Below are 19384 nucleotides of genomic sequence, written 5' to 3' on the forward strand. Positions count from 1 at the left end.
TTATTTTTTTGAGGTTTACTATTATCTTATTATTTACTTTATTAATTTGGTCCAAAGAGAGAGGCTATAGCAGATTAAAGATCTGCTAAGAATGGCATCCTTTTTAAAAGGAATTTCATAAAAAGCTCTTAGGGTGAATGTGGTCCCATTCCTCTGACCCAGAAGCCCTGCACCCCCACACGGAGCACCTGGCTGTTCTTGCCCCTGCTCTGACATACACAGCTGCTTTGGGAGAAATAGAGCCCAGTAGATCTCAGCTCTTCCAATACTTGGGGAAATAAAACGTTCTGAAAGCCAGGCTTTCTAGCTATCTAAGGATGCCTCCTCTTTAATGTCCCCAAACATTTTACTTCTTATCATTCGCTGGGAATCTTTCCCGAATGCTATGTTTCCCATCCTAGGTACAGTCCTCCAAGCATGCCCGCCCTCCCGCTGATGTCTAATTCCATTACGCCCTGTATGGCCAGCACAATTATCATCCCATTTCCCAGATGGGGAAGCTGAGGAGCAGAGGCAAAACGGCCTGCCCATGATGACGGGGCCTGCAAGAGGCAGGGGGGACTGAGAGAGGTAGCTGGGGAGGGAGTGAGGCTTTGTCAGTGTACGAATAAACAGGGTCTCACTCTGTCTCCCAGGCTTGATCATGGCTCACTGAAGCCTTGACCTCCCAGGCTCAAGTGATCCTCCCACCTTAGCCTCCTGAGTAGCTGGCATGCCAGCACACGCAGCTAATTTTTTTTTTTTTAATAGAGACCAGAGTCTTGTTATGTTGCCTAGGCTGGTCTTGAACTCCTAGGCTCAAGCAATCCTCCCACCTTAGCCTCCCCAAAGTGCTGGGATTATAGGCGTGAGCCACTGCACCTGGCCAAGGCCCTATTTTATAGTTTTACTGTCTTCTTTTTTGATGTTAGACCATCAGTTGACCCTCTGCTCAGTGTCTATCTAGAATAGTTTGTCTTCACACAGATGAAAGCTCTTTGAGGTCTTTGATAATTTTTAAGAGGGTAAAGAGACAAAGTGCTCTTGGGGCTCCAAGGCAGGTGCCGTGAGGACATACAGGAAACTGGTGTGGTCATTCCAACGAAAGGGGACCGGGATGAAGCAGGCACAGGTGTTGGGCTGGGAAAGAGGGGTAAAATAAACCATGATATATGCAAGGGGCTGTATCAGCAGAACAGGGTCACACGTGGGCCTGGTGAGGGAGAGGGGACTGAGGATGCCACAGGTGTCCATCTGAGCAACCAGCAAGAGACCAGCCTGTCAGAGAAATAGCCAGGGTGAGCAGAGAAAGCAAAGACAGGCTCCAGCCCCTTGCACCCCACAAAGCCTCAGCTCTGTGAAGTTTCTCACCCCAGACTCCTGCAAGGAGGGCTTCATCATCTCTGATCAAAAAGGATGCCATATCTGTTCATGGAACCACGTGGCTCGCAAAAGCGACAGAAGGTCAAGGAAGAGGAGAAAGGGAAACCCAGGAAGCTCTTTAAGGGAGCAAGCCTATTTTTTTCTCTTTATGAAGTCCTACTTGTTAAGCACACAGGGGTTTTTTACTCAGAACACACACTACGGCGTGAACAGTGTTGTCACTGTCACTCCTGACAATGAGAGGGAGTGGTGATCAGATGCTGGCGTAGACGGGATGAGCCAGGAGGGGCACCATGACAGACACCTACCGCCCTTCAAGTCAGCAGATGCCCCCACATACTGAAAGTTGTCCATATTAATGACATCGATGATGGGTGACACAACCCGAGTCCTGTCCTAAAATACAAACAAAGAGAGGAGTAGTTATCAAAATCCAGCGAAACAAAAAACCCGCCCAACCATAGAAGGCATTAGGGTTAGGCAGGCACAGGGCAAACCCGACTGGCCCTTACTACCTATTACCCTAGGCCCGCAAGAACCCAGCCTCCCCACCCAGACCCAGAAGGTCTTGCTCTTGGCCATCCGCAGATGTGCTGTGGCCCGCTGGGAGGCAGGGAGGGAGGTCAGGAGTGGGTGTGTAGCAGGAGTCACTTGAGGAGTGGAGACACCCATGGTTATGGGACAGGTAGCCATCAGTTCACCCAGCTAAAGGTGAAAACGGTGTTGCTGTGTCCCAAGGGTCATTTTCTGTTTGCCCAAATACCATTAGTGATTTGTGAGCTGCAGTAAACCTGAGGAATGGAATCACTGCTAAAATGCCCATACATCAAAATTAGGAATATATTTCTATGTGGGAGTGTGTGTGCGAGAGGTGGTAAGTACCGATATTATCACAGCAGAAGGTTAACCAAATCAACTAGAGATTTCCAGATTCTAAGTTTGCCTTATCTGTAATTCTATCTTTTTTTTTTTTTGAGACAGAGTTTCACTCTTGTTGCCCAGGCTGGAGTGCAATGGCGTGATCTTGACTCACTGCAACCTCCACCTCCTGGGTTCAAGTGATTCTTCTGCCTCAGCTTCCCGAGTAGCTGGGATTACAGATATGTGCCACCATGTTCGGTTAATTTTTGTATTTTTAGTAGAGACGGGGCTTCTCCATGTTGGTCAGGCTCTTCTTGAACTCCTGACCTCAGGTGATCCACCCGCCTCGGCCTCCCAAAGTGCTGGGATTACAGGTGTGAGCCACCGCACCCAGCCCCTGTGATTCTACATTTAAAAAAAAAAAAAAATCCCCCTAGACTGAGCCATTTCTTTATGCCACATTGTCATCATTCTGGTAAGAGTTTGTGAACATAAGGCCTTTTAACGTCTCTAATCTCTTTAAGTTCAAATGACAGATGCTGGTGAGAGACCCTGGACTGTGCCCCATGCTGACAGTTAACCAAAGAGCAAGTGCTTTCCTTGAGCCACTTAGAGAACCCTTATTGGCCAGAAGAAAGATTTCGAAATACAACTTAGTAACATAACCAGCAGAGCTAAAAACATACATCAGAGGAACAGGTGAAGGATCATGCTAATTAGGAACACGCGAACACTGCAAAGCTCCGTAATGCCCAGGTGCAAATTTACAGGGAAAAGTAACCTGTGTGGTGCATTGAGGGCAGAGAAGAACACAACTTTCCTTGCCTGGCTCAGTCTGGTTCTAGGTGTAGGAGTTAAAGAATATAATCTACCTTACATTTTGTGTCATCAGGCTAGATTTAGTGAAAGTTAATAGGCTTGGCACTTTCTCTCCTTCATTTAGGAGCGGGTGTTCAAAGCAGTTCTGACAATCTGACCACAGAGCTGAGTGGCCTTCACAAACCCAAACACTGCCATGGCAGTTTTGGAGTTTTGGTTTTGACTGCGCTTCCCTGATAGCCTGGCAGAGCACAGCTAGAGAGAGCAAGAAGTTGTGGGGTTGGGGTGGGTGGGGATCTCAGGGCGGGTTCTTGTTGGATATAGCTGTGTGCATATGTATTAAGAGAGGGGCTCAGATAGGGATTTAATGGAACTGGCTTTGCAATCCTGGCTCTGTCACCTGTATGATCTTGCATACGTTATTAAAGTTCCCCGAACTCCAGCCTGTTTACCTGTCAAACGGAGATAACAAGTGCATCAAAGGTAACATATAAAAAAGGTCTATCATGTAGCCCCAACTTGATAAAGGGTAGTGAATACGATTTTCATAATTCCTAGTAGCTTGTGGTTACTTAGTATTCCATGACTCAAAGCCCATCAGCTACCCTTGCTATGCTTAGGCAGAACTACTTGTTCATTTTCTATTTCCTTTCATTAAGTTTGCTTTATCGCCCCCAAGGAAGTGCTTTCTTGGTAGGAAGGAAAGAAAAGTCAATAAAACAAGCAGAAGACAAGAGAAATGACAAAAGGCCAAATGTAATATTAGCAGTGACGTTTCTAGAAAGCAGAAGGTGCAGAGGAGTAGCCGCGGATCACCCTCTGACAACCCCACTGGTCCCTGTATGCTTCCTAGCTGCCCCACTCTCCCACAGGAGCCTGGAAGCCTGCTGGGCTAATCTGCCCTACTCACTAAGAGCAGAGAGGTGGCCCCAGGAACAGCTTCCCCAGCACCCCCCGCTCTTCGAGCTGCAAGAGACGGCACCTACTAGATGCCGGGCAATGTTCTAAGCACTCTGCGAAGCTGTAGGCGGGAAAGGAAACTGCTCCCGTGAAAAGGGCTGCCTTCAACTAATCAGGCTCTCACCAGCCTCTGCTGATCCTCACCTCCTACCTGTCAACGGATGGTTCCTCCTACTGATGGATTCCTACAGCCAGTAAAACAGTCTTTCTACAATGCCCCAAAGGCATTTTCTTTCTGTCAAGGAAAACTGCAGATGGCGAGCTGAGCCCCTGCCAGCCCTGACGCCCCACTCCCCGCGTTACACCTCCCGTGGGCCATGCTCTCCTCTGTCCCCTCTACCAACCACCCACCACCTGACCCTCCTCCCCGCCCCTGTCATCTCACCTCGGCCACCCTCTCCAGGAGGGGCTCCAGCCAGTGTTCATTACACTCGCAGTGACTGTCCAAGAAGGTCAGGACCTTGGCTTGGGCAGCATCAGCCCCCCGAACCCGTGAGCGCATCAGGCCTGTAGAGGCGATGTGGAAAGCACGTCAGGAGAGAGAAGCCACGGGGCCAGCACGCTCCCGCGCCGACCGGCGACGCCTCCCTGCCCGCAGCTCTGCAGCCTGCTTTCTGGGCACGGAGGTTACTGTAAACTTGCTGGATGAGATCAGAACTGTCCCCGGTCACCAAAATAGATGACTGTCAGAACTTTTAATTTTAATAGTTATATTGGATGACTGAGAGGACAACATTCCTAGAACTACTGTCTCCTGAGAAAGGCCTTTACATTACTGAAGTCTCCTTTATCAAGTAACCAAAACGTGGAACTTTTAAAACTACATTCCTCTGACACAGCAACAGTTCTCTAACTAACCGGGCTAAGGAAGGTGCCACCCAGAGACTTCCAGTGCTAATGGTGGTGATTTTAGTGGTGATAATATTTGTAACAGTGTTGTGAATATCTCTGTCTTCTAAGACTTATCAGGAGCCAAATAATGCAAGTTGCAAAGTCCTGCTGTCTGCCTTTTACACAAAATTAGTTATACTATTGGTCAAATCTATAATTTATATACTTGTGATCTGTTAATAATGTGCATGTTCATTATGACACAAAATATAAATAGTGTATTTCAAAAATTAGCTGTGGGTGGTGGCCTGTGCCGGTGGTTCTAGCTACTTGGGAGGCTGAGGTGGGAGGATCACTGGAGCCTGGGAAGTGAGCCATGACTGGGCCACCGCACTCCAGCCTGGGTGACAGAGTGAGTCCCTGTCTCAAAATAAATAAAAAATACAATTAAATAATAGTTTATTTATCCCTGGATGTTGTGGTCATAAATGACTTTTGCTATATATGCTGGGCTTTCTATGTGAAGACGATGCAACTATTCATAATCTGTGAGGACAAGGCTGCTAAGTACTTTTTTCCACAGTCAAAATGGGTTTTCAGTGATTCCTATGTGGCTGCATGCTAGAACAGGGAAAAAGACCAAAGATTTCAAGTTGTGATCACTGCAAAACAACTTCTACTGGGCAAACCTTTGCTCTGAAAACAATTATAAACTCTGAGCAAAATGTAAAAAGCAGCAATTTGAAGGCCAGAAGCAGAGAGAAACTAGACAGGATCCAACCCCTTAAAAAAAGAAAATCACACTGAGCGAGCTCCCTGTTTACACGGCGTTTTCCGCGAGGATGCTCTCCAATCCACTGCAATGCAGCCTTTATCGGCTTGAGTTGTCAGAGGATAGAGTTCAGAGCTTCTGGTATCTGGAAACTGAAGGAGGAGATCCTGGAAAGGAGGTAGGCCCCAAATCTGGCAATAACCTCCTGTTAAATCTTTGGCTGACTCCTGAACCACGCAGGAACAAGCCAACATGAAAAGCAACAGTCAGAAGGCAGAAAAAACTAAGTTTTAGCTGTATCCACTGCAGAGAAAATGAAGTTTGGAATTTGAGTCCTGCCAAGTATGACATGCTTGGTAAAGACCTCAGTTCTTCTACAGGAACTTCAGAAAGACCACACATAGGAATATAAACTATGTATCATGAATAAGGGACTCATAAAAACAGACTCATGGCTGGGCGTGGCGGCTCACGTCTGTAATCCCAGCACTTTGAGAGGCTGAGGCGGGTGGATCACCTGAGGTCAGGAGTTCAAGACCGGCCTAGCTAACATGGTGAAACCTGTTTCTATTAAAAACACAAAAAATCAGCCAGGTGTGGTAGCGCACGCCTATAATCCCAGCTACTCGGGAGGCTGAGGCAGCAGAATTGCTTGAACCCAGGAGGCAGACGTTGCAGTGAGCCGAGATTGCGCCACTGCACTCTAGCCTGAGCAACAAGAGAGAAACGTTGTCTCAAACAAACAACAACAAAAAAAAACAAGAAAAAAAACCCATACTCATCCTAGCAAAGTTAGCAAAGTACAAAAAAAGCCTACAGAATTTCAGCATCATCATCTGGTAATTTAACTGCCCAGTATAACAAAGATGAATACTCTTTAGAGAAAGATAACATAATCCAATGTGTCTACAACATCTCATCCACAATGTCCATTGTAAAATTAAAAAATCACTACACATGAGAAGAAATAGGAAAATGGGGACGACACCAAAGAGAAAAAAAGCCATCAGAAGTTCACCCTGAGATGACCCAGGTGTTGGAATTAGCAGGGGAGAATTTAAAAGCAGCTATTATAAATATGTTTAATAACTCAAAGGCAACAATTGTAATGAGTGAATGGGTGGGGAATCTGAGCAAAGAAATAAAAACTATAAAAAAGAATCAAATGGGTATTCCAGAACTTAAAAATGAAATTATCTGAAATGAAAAATCCACTGACTGGTCTTAATATCAAAATGGAGATGGCAGAATGACTAGTGGACTTGAAGATGGAACAACAGAAATAGATCCATCTGGTGGACAGAGAAAAAAATTAAGGGGGAAAAAGTCTAGTGTTCTATGGGACAATTATCAAGTGGTATAACATATGTGCAACTGAAGTTCAAGAATGAGTCAGAAAAAAATACATGAAGAAATAAAAGGCCAGCCATTTCCCAAACTTGGTGGAAAACATCATCTTACATATTCAATTTACATCAGCAAACTTGAAGCAGGATAAATATAAAGAAAACTAAATCTAGGCACATCATAATCAAATTGCTTTTAAAAAAACTATAGATATAGAGACAACCTGAAAAGCAGCCAGAGGAAATGACCCACAACATACAAGGGAACAGCAGTATGAATTTTTTCACCCTGTCACTCAAGCTGGAGTGCAGTGGCACGATCTCGGCTCACTGTAACCTCCACCTCCCAGGTTCAAGCGATTCTTCTGCCTCAGTCTCCCGAGTAGCTGGGACTACAGGCACATGCCACCATGCCTGGCTAACTTTTGTAGTTTTAGTAAAGACAGGTTTCACCATGTTGGCCAGGATGGTCTCAAACTCCTGACCTCGTGATCCGCCCCTCGGCCTCCCAAAGTACTGGGATTACAGACGTGAGCCACCGTGCCCCGCCTGGAGTGAAATCTTTAAAGGGCTGAAAGAAAAATTGTCAACTCAGATTCTACTCTGAGAAAATAGCCTCCAATAACAAAGGAGAAAATAATTCTTCAGATAAAACCTGAGATTGTGTTGCCTATGAGAAAAAATTCTAAAGAAAATTATTTGGGCTAAATAAAAACTCTATGGAAAGAGATACTACAAATGGAAAATATGAGGATAAGCTTAACATATCCACATATTCTTCTCCTTATTTAATAGATACTGACTATTTGAAGTAAAAATGTAACACTGTATTGTGGGGTTTAAGACCAATGTAGAAGTAAAACGTGATAACGATAGTACATAGTACATAGGAAAGGAAATGGAAATAGTCAAAATGGATATTGACTCTTAAGCAGATTGTCGTAAGTTAAAACTGTATGTTGTAATTCTCAGAGCAACCGTGCATACATGAAAAGTATTGCTGAAAAGCTATAAGAATAATTCAAATGGAATACCAAAAAAATCAGTGAATCCAAAAGAAGGCAAGGAAGTAGGAACACAGTTACAAAAAGCAAAATGCACATGATACAAATAGAGAACAAACAGCCAAAGAGCAGACCCAAACCCAATCATAGCAATGATTACACCACATGTAAATGAACTACCCTTAATCTGGGTGGCTGCAATCTAATCAGCGCCAGCACAGCCAGAATGAAAGCAGACAGAAGAACTCAGACAGAGACTGGACTGGCTTGGTCTCCCGGCCCACATCTTTCTTCCATGCTGGATGCTTCCTGCCCTTGAACATTGGACTCCAAGTTCTTTAGCTTTGGGACTACTGGACATTTGACCACAGACTGAAGGCTGCACTGTCAGTTTCCCCACTTTTGAGGTTTCGGACTCGCACTGGCTTCCTTGCTCCTCAGCTGCAGATGGCCTATTGTGGGACTTCACCTCATGACTGTGTGAATTAATATTCCTAAATAAACTCTCATTTATATATACATCTATCCTATTAGTTCTGTCCTTTTGGGGAATCCTGACTAATACAAAAGCCAAACATTGGTTCTTTTAAAAGATAAACAGTCGATGAACAGCAGACAGATGAAAAAAATAAGAAGATATAAATTGCCAAAATCAATAAAATAGTAATACTACTCCGACAAACAGTAAAAAAAGAGACAATATCATAAGCAACTTTGTGTCAATAAATATAAAAACGCTGGTGAAATACAAAATTTCTTGAAGGACAATCACCAAAACAGACACAAAAAGAAACAGCAGATCTGAATAGGTCTATATCCATTAAAAAGACTGAATTAGTTACTGAAAATCTTTCCGTAAAGAAAAGTCCTGGTCCAGATTGGTTAATTTTATTAAACATTTAAAAAAGAAATAATTAAAATATTATACAAACTCTTTTCGAAAATAAAATAGAAGGGCACACTTTCCATCTTGTTTTAGAAGGCCAGTAAACTGTAATGCCAAAACTGGAAAAATACGTTTTAAGAAAATTACAGACCAATGTTTCCCATGAACACAGGTATAAAAATCCGTAACAAAAATACATTAAAAGGATACTGTATCATGACCAACTGTGGCTTATACTAGGAATGCAAAGCTGGTTTAACATCTGAAAATCAACCAATGTATTTCACCATATTAACAGATTAAAAAAGAAATACCACTTGATTATCTCCACAAATGCAGAGAAAAAGGTTTAACTCATTATTAACATGGTTTTTCTCCTACTATTGTCATTAAATAGCTGCAAGACCTTGAGAAAGCCACCTCGCCTCTTTAGGCTTTAGTATTTCCATCTGTAAAATGAAAGTACTAGGCTCTCAACTTCCACTGTACATCGGCATCATTTTAGCAGCTTTTAAAAATGCAGCTGCCCACGTCCCACCCACAGAAATCCAGAAATTTCTATTTAATTGTGAATGAGGGCAAGACATGGTCCTAAATTCCCTAGGTGCTTCTAATAAATTGCTAGGTTAAGAATCAATGCACAATAAAATTCACAGAATATTGATCCGAAGACTGCTCTTTCACTACCATAATATTTTAGGCAATTAATTTACTTTGTCATCTAGCAGCATCACTACAAGCACTTTGTGTGTATGCTTAAATAGATGGGCTCTTATACACACACACAGGTACATATATACATGAGTGTGTGTGCAAGTGTGCACTTATTTTCTCATTCAATTGTTACAGACTTCAGCTGTTCCATATAGGCTTCCTATAATCTGGCTTCTCGCAGCCCACCTTTCTCATGCCTTCTCCAACATATCAATATGGGTTCAACCCAAATGAACATTCTAGTGGAAAGTTAATACTGAGAAGCATTGTTCTGATTTCTCAGCAGTTTAAAGACAAAGACACTATTAGACAAGGCTAGTAAGTGATTTACAGTGCCAACATTATCTCTCTTTCCTCCTTCCCCACTTCTCCTCTTTTTTTTTTTTTTTTAAAGCCTGTGCCAGGTGATGGGGTGGGATGGCAGATACTTTGGGTTTAAATTCATAAAGTTATTTTGAAGGTTGTTTAGGGGGCAGTAAATTGTCCCCTTTTTGGTTTATTCCAGGCTTGGTGGACTGATGTGAGTCTGGCAAACAGAGCTTGTTTAGAAGGCAAGGCTGATCCCACTGTTTATGTATCCTGAATGTCTAGGTTGATAACGCTAGTTGGTTAAAATATGATGCTGTTCTAACAGGCTTAATCACCGTGTTGGCCAGTAAGATTCTTGGTAAGAAAAACTTCACTCCTTGACTCCAGCTGGAGTGTATATATAACGAGAAGAAAGAGTTTTGCACTGATCAAGGAATACAATCACCACTCCTGGATCAATAGTCAGACTTAAATAGCAAATGTGGCATGGGCTCCAAAGCTCTGAGATTTTCCTATTCTGAAAGATTTCTCCCGACCATAGAGGAGCCTAACAATTCAGTCATCAGGGTATCTAACAGTACTGACACACTGGAAGTTAATTACATTGTGACTGGAGCTTCCTTCTCAGACACTCCAAAGTACTACTTTCCTCCTTTACAGCCTCTCTTCTAACTGCCAATAAAATTGTCTTCATGAGCTCAGCTCCAGCACAGATAAGACTGACAGAAGGTTCCAAGGCTGGCATTTGCAAAATCGCATAAGCATATAATTGCAGTACTCTCTCCCCATTTTGGATAGTTCACCTTCAGCAGGCTGTCAAACTTGAATCCCGGTTATTTTATCAGATGCCTGGAGCATGGAGTCACTCAACTTCTTATTGCTAAATCTTTGTTTTTCTTCTCAACTTTTGTACTCAAGGGACTGATAAAACCTCCTAGGTTGTGAAAGAAAGAAGCCAATTTTCTAAATACGTAAATAAAAATGTAATTTGATCTTGCTCTAATATACAAATAATTTCAATTAGTCAAGCCTTTAATGTCCTTCCTGTGTTTGCTGGGAGAAGTCTCCCAAGTGGCTCTGGTAGAGGGAGACAGAAAAAAAAGCTAGACAATTAATTGCTCTTTGAGCTAAAGCACTTCTTTATGTTATTACTGGGCTCAGGAAAAGTCAGAATTCAACTGTTTTGGTACTCAATTAAGAAGAATCTTACCTTCTCGTCGATCATTTCTAAGAACTCGCACTTTCTCAATTTTCCCCAAGAGAGCCCCGTCCTCAGCTAGGAAAAGAAAAGAAGCACAGCATTTTGAATCTGGAGTTCATAAAGGGCTTTGCGTTCAACCACAGCATTCTCAATCATCTGAGGGCCGATTATCTCCTTGGGCATCACAGAGGCACCTCTTCTTTCTGTGGATCTGATTTCTGGCTTGTTCACACCTCATCAGCACCCCCGCTACACTACAGGAAGACTGGTGCCCAGAGAAGAGCCAGACACAGGGATGAAATCAGTGTCAGTACTCACGATCATTGCTGTAGTCATCCACCAAGATGATTTCTTTTATGAGATGGGGTGGGCTTTTCTTAAGCACACTAAGAAAAGACAAGAAGATAAAGTTTATAAGGTCTTTTACGGGTATAAACTTTTAGCCTGGGGTAGGAAATTCTCATATCTTGGTCCTAACCCTTGGTTGGAGGAGCTACCCATCGCACCCTATGCGGAGTAGTCAGGAGACCCTGTCTGCAGCCCCCACTGACAGCCCTGGCCTGACTGTGCCTGGGACACAGCTAATGTCTTAACACCCCTGACAGGTGCATCTCCTGGCCTCACCTGACCACAGTCCTCAGCAGGGCCGACCTGGCTTCATTGTGAAACGTGATCACCACGCTGGTGGCCGGCAGATCCACCCGCCACTGCTTCCGCTGACACCTGTAGGAAGAGAAAGATGGTCCCCTGAACTACAACCCCCAGAGCAGCCACAGCTTGTTTAGCCCTTGAGAGAACAAGCAGACCGATCAACTGGGATGGACACGCTATGATTAACTTGTTATCTGCAGAAGTTCCTGGCCTGTTCTGAGATGAACTGCCAATGGGACATAAGGAAACAGAAAAACACAACCGGAGTTACGTTCTGAGAGATGAACGATTCCGGCAAAAAGTAACATATTGAGAACATCTTTCCAACACGTTAAAAAAAAGTGTTTTAAAACAGTGAAATCCCATTTCTACTCTCAAGCAGATACACCTCTAGAGATGCGCTTTTCACAAATTGCAGTCGTAATTTCTGAGGGGCAGAACCAACTGTGTGCCACTGCTCTTTTCTTGTTTTCTATATTGCCTACAACAAGCATGTGGTACTCCAGTGATATCTGGAACTTGACTCTCACCATGAACAGCGGACCCACTGGAGGTTTTCCCTGCCCAGGACAGCAGGGATGCATGTCCCTTGTCCTGGAAGGCCATCCCCAAATACCCTAGAGGGCAGTGGTGAAGTGAAGATGGGGAGATGGAGTGAGGGTACAGTCAGTGGGACCCTGAGCCTGCCTGAGCTCTCCTTTTCCTGTAAATGGTAGGGAGGAACCCTGGGATCACCGCTGCACAGAAGCTGATTCGGAGGCCAGATCTACAAAGCAGGGGCAGATTTCAACATGGCACCTCTCAAATTTGAGCTCTACAGACAGACACAAGACTAGAAGAACAGTAAGTAGCTTTTTTTTTTTTTTTTTGAGGCAGGGTCCAACTCTGTCACCCATCCTAGAGTGCAGTGGCATGTTCATAGCTCCCTGTAGCCTTGAACTCCTGGACTCAAGTGATGCTCCTATGTCAGCCTCCCAAGTAGCTGGGATTACAGGTGTGCCATCACATCCAGCTAGTTTTTTGATTTTTTGTAGAGCTGGAGGTCTCACTCTGTTGCCCAGGCTGGTCTCGAACTCCTGGCTTCAAGCAATCCTCCCATCTCAGCTTTCTAAAGTGCTAGGATTACCGGCATGAGCCACGGTGCTCAGCCAGAATAGCTATTTTAAAAAATAGCTGATAGGTGTAGGTGGAAGATACTAAAGTATCATACACTAGAAATAAGCAGTTGAGGTCTACCAGGCTCAGCAGAACCCATCAGGAGGAACCCTTCAAGGCAGGGTCTACAGACTTGAAGAGCAACCTAGTACAGAGCAATGTTCCCAGAGAATCTTGAGAGAAAAATACACCTGGGCAGGACTGACAGCCCGCGAGGACTTCTGGAAACACTTAATTTCTGGTTTGACTGCATTCAGAGTTACTAAATTGTAATATTACTGATACCAGCTTGGAAAAGAGGCTTTGGCTTCAGAAAACCAGTTCTTAAATGGTGATGTTGATGCCCTGTGGTCATGAGGATGAACAGTCTTGCCTGTGAGGTGGCAAGAGGGGCCTGTTCGTCTGTCCCATGCTGAGGTTCCCTCCCTGCTGGCATTTATTATTTGCACAATGTTCCTGCAACTCTAGCAGTTAAACACACTGCCACCGGAAATGAAGAAGCACAAAATCTTTGTTGAGGCTCAGAAAATGATACCCCAAATTACACTGCTTTGGCATGCTGAGTGCTTTGAATCAAGTAGATTCAGAGACCTCAGAAATGAGCCTCAGAACCAAAGTCTCTCTCTCATCTTCTCCTCCCCACCCCCTCCAACTTCCCTTGTCTCAAGTTCTCTTATCTGCCTGAGGGAAGTTCATCAGAAGACTTGCAGTTGTCTTGGACCCCCTCTCTGGAATCTACATTAACCAGAGATTAACTCATATAGCAGAAGAAACTAAAAGCCCACACCAAGATCCCACTCCTGGAGACACTTTTCACTTATTCTTTCAATTATTCTTCTGAAGGCTGTCACCTGATTTACCTGCATGATAAAATAACCTCTGTTCTCAGTGGAGTTCTGCCCCTCACCTTCCCATAACTTGTCGCCACCTCCCCGACACCCTGGAGGAAATTTGTTTCAGGCTATTGTCTGCATTTCCATACTAATCATCTCCCCTAAACATCATTTACTCTTCTAAAATTGCCTACATCCCTCACTTGCCTCTCCCCTATGAAGAGAGTATTTAAGCTTCAACCATCTGGCCCTTCTTTTGGAGTCTCATATTTTGTGTGGCTCCTGTGCACATTTGCACATTAATAACAAATTTATTAATCTATTGTCAGTTTATTTCAGCTGACATAAAGATTCAAACCTTCACAGGGGGAGGCACACAATCCCTTCACTCTTATGCCTTCCATGGGACCAACACATTTTTTAAAAATTATGTAGGGTTTTTTTTTTTTTTTTTGAAATGGAGTCTTGCTCCTGTCATCCAGGCTGGAATGCAGTGGCATGATCTCGGCTCACTGCAACCTCCACCTACTGGGTTCAACCAATTCTCCTGCCTCAGCCTCCCGAGTAGCTGGGGCTATAGGCGCCTGCTACCATGCCTCACTAATTTTTGTATTTTTAGTAGAGACGGGGTTTCTCCATGTTGATCAGGCTGGTCTTGAACTCCTGACCTCATGATCTGCCCGCCTCGGCTTCCCAAAGGGTTGAGATTACAGGCATGAGCCACCACGCCTGGCCCTAATATAATCCCACTGTAGCTCTTAATATTGTTTACCACAACCATGAATTATCTGCTCCCAAAATTAGAGATAATATGTATCTAAGATGGGAAATCAGTGGACAAAGGAGACAGATTAAAAATATATACATATTTGGAACTCAGCCATCGCTAAAAACATTTAAGGAGTTAAGAACTGAAGTGGATGGTCTAGCAGCTGCCAAACATTGACCAGCAATTCCACAGGAATGGCCGCAGCTTCAGAGAAAGTGTTCAACAGACACTCGTTTTCCCTCGTGACTACTTCAGAAAAGCGAATTTTGAAAAGAAACATGAAAAGCAGTGCAATTAAAAAGTAATTAGGTCGGAATCACAAAATGAGCTTCTTTTGTTTATTATAGTTACTATTTTAATTAACCATGAGGAATTGCACAATATACTAGTTGTTTGGGGGGAAACTCTTCACTGTTGTTTGGGGGAAAAATACAGTCAGGAATTAATATCGAACCTCATTAGAGCTCCTGACAGCTAAGTCTTTCCTGACAAGTAGACTGATAGGCTGGTTTTTCTTTTTTCCAATTTTAAGAATTAGCAGATTGTTAGATTAAGGAAGTGACAATCTGCAAGACTTAAACTGTAAACAAATTAAACCAAAGAATGTCATTCCCAAGAACCCAATCTGTAATGCTAATGAAATAAGGACTCCGCGCTAGGAGGCAGCTATCCTCTGCAATTAGGTCCCACTTAACACAGCGCGAACTGCTGAGCCGAGCAGACCTAGGTTGAATGACTTACTCAACATGGGCTTATGCAGCCATAGGAGAATTTAAAAAGAGACATAAGGCAGCATTTTTTCATGCTAAATCGTAGTAAACGGAACCGATCCAATCACGTCCTATTCTCTCATTTTCCTTTTCTCTGCAGGAAGCCACATCTTCCAGGAGGGTTTGGAAGTCTCACGGGGCTCTGGAAACGTTTTTTAGAACACGCATAGCTGCTGCCTTCATATCATTTTATTAAAATTCATCTACATATTCATAAGGTATCCATTTTTGCTAGGAAATGGCATTCGGGAAACTTAAGAGGGATCCCATTTTTAAGGCAAAGAGAGATAAAAAGTAAAAACTAAGAAATATTTTACATCCCAGAGTTAGAGCGAGTGTGTGTATGTATATGAATTTAGATAATAAATCCTCACATTGAGCCAAGAAGGTGGGGTCGGCTTGAAGAATGTCTTTAAAAAGAAAGAGAATAAATTTTGTATTTAAAGAGCCATATCCCTGCCAACCAGTCTTCACTACTCCAGAGCCAGTGAAAGAACACCCAATATAGTAACTCAACAGGGGAGCCGGCTGCCAGGGGCACGTTCATACTTGAGCTTTCTCTGGGAATTGAGTAGAAACGGTAGTTTATTTGAAGTCAGAGGCAGGAAGAGTGTGCAGTAAGGTTTGTTCTACCAGACAACACAGGCTAGAAGCAGTGACTCTGAGAAGAGTGGGCGGGGTTTCAGGCTGACTTTGTGGGCTCAAGTTCACTTGAGTGTCCAAGGCTCTGGTGCTAATGTGATCATTCTGCAAACTTCCTGCTCAGTAAAATGGAGGCTTTAAAAACTGGACATATAAAGATTTAAGAATCCTTTATTTAGCTTTAAATTTCTCTGACATTAGATGGCTTTCAGTACCTGAACTCTTGGTTAGCTGGAAATGGAAAAAACTGGTGAATCTAAACAACCATATTGTTTAGCGAGTCTCTCAGGGTGGAAGAATGAATCTGTCTTTGCGGTAGATGTTATACCTGGGCTTGATCAAGATATCGATGAAATAACCAAATGCAAGCTCTTTGGACTGGGAAGCTCCCGCTTCTGTCCAGTATCACAGAAGGCTGTTTCACAGTGTGGGGAGGAATAAAGAAACAGGTTTCCTACTCTACCTGGGGAAGGCCATGCCCCACCCTCACCCCAGGTGACCTCGTGTTTTTGCAAAGGGCCCTTGGTAACCTTGGTTACTGTGTGATTGTGTGATGTGTGACAACTAACATCACTCCTCATCTGTGAAAATGGCCCTTACAATCTTGCCTGATTATTGGGAACACCAAATAAAAACGTGTGAAAAAGGACTCTGAAAACTGTCAAGGTCACTTTAATGAATGGAGGGTCATAATTCACATTTGGCAGCTGTGTGTCAATGGTGACTGGGAGGTCAGAGTGGAGCTTTCTCTAGTAACTTGGAGAGGCAGCCGACGAGACAGGCTCTGAGACACCTTTCAAGTCCACAGGCAGCAGCGGCTCTGAGTAGAGAATACACTGTCAGTTAAAGGGTGAAGGGTTCCTAGGCCTGCAAGAAGGGCTCAGTAGATGGAAAGGTGGGAGAAGATGGAGAAACATATTTAAATAAACTCTCTTTAAGAAAGAGTTCAAGAACCTCTACAAGGCCCAGAGAGGGGATGTGGCCAACAGTAAGACCACACTTCTTATGAGATGGCCACGAAGACCAAACAGAGGGTCACAGGAAAGAAAAATTCCTAGATGAATACGCACTATCTCCCTGAATTGCCCTTGTAATTCAGATTTTGTAAGGAAAATACTACACAACTTAACTGAAGTAAGCATTAGTTTATGCCTATACAAAGACAGGATTCTGTCACGGAAGAGATAGGGAATAGATACTTTCAAAAATAAAAAAGGAAAGTTATAAACAATGCCAAGCCTCCGCAGGCACTTTCTGGGTATCCCGTGCTAAGGGGTGTGCTCAGTCCCTCCCTGAAGCCAGCAGGCACTTCCAGTGAAGTCCCTCTAAGGGAGTTGTGTGTTCTGATTGGGACTGGAGTTCCATGTAGGAGCAAATCTGCTGGCAATGGGACTGTGAAATGCTGGTCTCCACAGCAGCTACATCTAACTGCATGTCTTTGAGCAAGTATTTGTGCTGTGGCTCAGGTTCCTGTGGAGAAACTCCAGGGCAAACAACACGAGGATCATGCAAGGTCACGGTATTTCCAAGGTCCTGATTGCTGTGATATGTATTTACAAATTATCATATTGGCATTCTAGATACATTCAATTTGTAAACTGAGTTTGAATCTGCCCCTGAGAGACAAATCTAGTTTTGATTTGCTGGCAAAAAACTAAGAAAAAAAAAAGTTTCTGGGTTTGCAAAGCTGAGGGGCAAGTCTTAGACTGCAACAGATTCACCAAGGCAATAAGCCTCTGGTGGTCTCTTGGCAGTAACAGACATCACTGTGTGTTTATGTGTGTAAAATATTTCATGCATGAAATTCAGAGATATTATAGAAGCATCCATGTACCACTCTGCTTGCCAAGTCTTAATATCTTGCAATACTGGCCTTTGATTTTAAAAATTTTAAATAAAATGACACATGACAGGATGACAGGTAATAATTACAGCCCTTACCTCAATCCTCATCTTCCCCAGGGGCAATCACTATCTTGAATTTGGTGCTTCATTGTTACTACGTGTATTTTAAATAAACTACCCATGTACATATTCATAAATTATATCGAGCATTTTTCTGCATCTATTCGAAGTTTGCAGAGATGGCACTGTGCTGTGACTTGCTGTTTTCACCTTTTGGGAGGTGCATTTGTTCTGACATAAACAACTCTACTTCATTCACCCCCACTGCTATACTGCTTTTCACAGGAGGAAGGAATACACTACACATCATCCCTTTTCTGCTGATTATCTATTCTCTCCGTTAGAAACAGCGCTGCAGTGGACACCGTCTTTTTAGATAGCAGAGAAACTTTCTCTGGATTATTTACCCACAAGTAGGACTACTTGTCACACATTATGAACCTCTTAAACTTTACTTGACATAGCCAACTTAATCTCAAGGGGCTGGACCTAGTATCACTCCTGCCCAGACCCACATGAGATCATACTGCTCTGTATTCTCACCATCCCTAGGTATTACCATGTTTTAAAATTTCGCCAACCAGATTGGTATGAAGTAGTCATCATTTGAACTTCCATGTACTTGATTACTAGAGAGGCCACATATCATCTTATATGCCTAGGAAGCTGACTAGATTGTTTCTGCTGTTAATTGTCTATTCATGTTCTCTGTCCACTTTTTGATTAGGTTTTACCTACTATTTGGCTGTAGGAATTTATACGCTCTGGACATTATCCTTTGTCAGCCAGAGGCATTGCAAAAATCTCTGTGGCAGATGCTTTAATTTTTGTCAAAATACTTCTTAAGAGTTTTCAAATTGTTGATGCTGGGGTAACAATGTTCAGGAAAAGCTTTTTTAACTGAAGGTCATTAATATATTGTTGTAAATTTTCTTTCAAATGTTTAAACTTCTACAAATGCTTTTAACAGGTTATAACAGGTTATATATCCTTCATAAACATTGAAGGATTATGTATATCCATGTATATCATGGAGAAAATTATAAAACACAACTGAAGGACATTTAAAAGTGCCCAGTATTACAGAAATATTAGTTTTCTTAAAATTAATCCATAAATTCAGTGAAGCATCATGCAGGGTGTTTTCATGGAGCTTGAAGAGCTTATTCTTAAATTCATCAGGAAAAGCACATGGTCACAACTATCCACTGGAGTCTTGAAGAACACCACATAGCAGGGCAACATGCCCGAGGAGCTGTGAAGTGTTACTGCAGAGCCACGGTGATTGGCAGAAACAGATGTAGACAAGTTCCATGCTATCCTTCATATACAGAGGAAGGAGATCTATAATCTCCTTTTTTTTCTGCGTAGATAATCCATTGCCCCAGCATGATTTAATAGTTCATTATTTCACCACTGATTAGTAATGCCACTGCTGTCACACCAAATATTTATGTCTACATCCATTTCTGTTCGGGTCATCTATGTGTGTAACCCTGTACCCGTACCACGCTGCCTTAATGATGTGGCTCAGCAGTAACTCTTCATGGCCCCTACTAGGCAATGTTCTTCAAGACGCCAGTGGATATTTGTG

The 19384-nt window shown here is 43.1% G+C and overlaps 1 protein-coding gene across 2 annotated transcripts in view; it reads right to left on the reverse strand.

Annotated features, from left to right (window-relative positions):
• Positions 1-19384, reverse strand: part of GALNT2 (polypeptide N-acetylgalactosaminyltransferase 2) — a 218272-nt gene that overhangs the window by 33614 nt on the left and 165274 nt on the right. For both annotated transcript variants that reach the window (XM_065547918.2, XM_005539806.4), the window contains 5 exons: positions 11690-11788; positions 11384-11451; positions 11075-11140; positions 4388-4509; positions 1671-1758 (listed from right to left, as the gene is read on the reverse strand). In XM_065547918.2, coding sequence (XP_065403990.1) covers positions 1671-1758; positions 4388-4509; positions 11075-11140; positions 11384-11451; positions 11690-11788 — 443 coding nt within the window. The remainder of the gene's footprint in view (positions 1-1670; positions 1759-4387; positions 4510-11074; positions 11141-11383; positions 11452-11689; positions 11789-19384) is intronic.

The sequence above is a fragment of the Macaca fascicularis genome, chromosome 1, assembly GCF_037993035.2.
Source record: "Macaca fascicularis isolate 582-1 chromosome 1, T2T-MFA8v1.1".
In the NCBI taxonomy this organism is placed as follows: domain Eukaryota; kingdom Metazoa; phylum Chordata; class Mammalia; order Primates; family Cercopithecidae; genus Macaca; species Macaca fascicularis.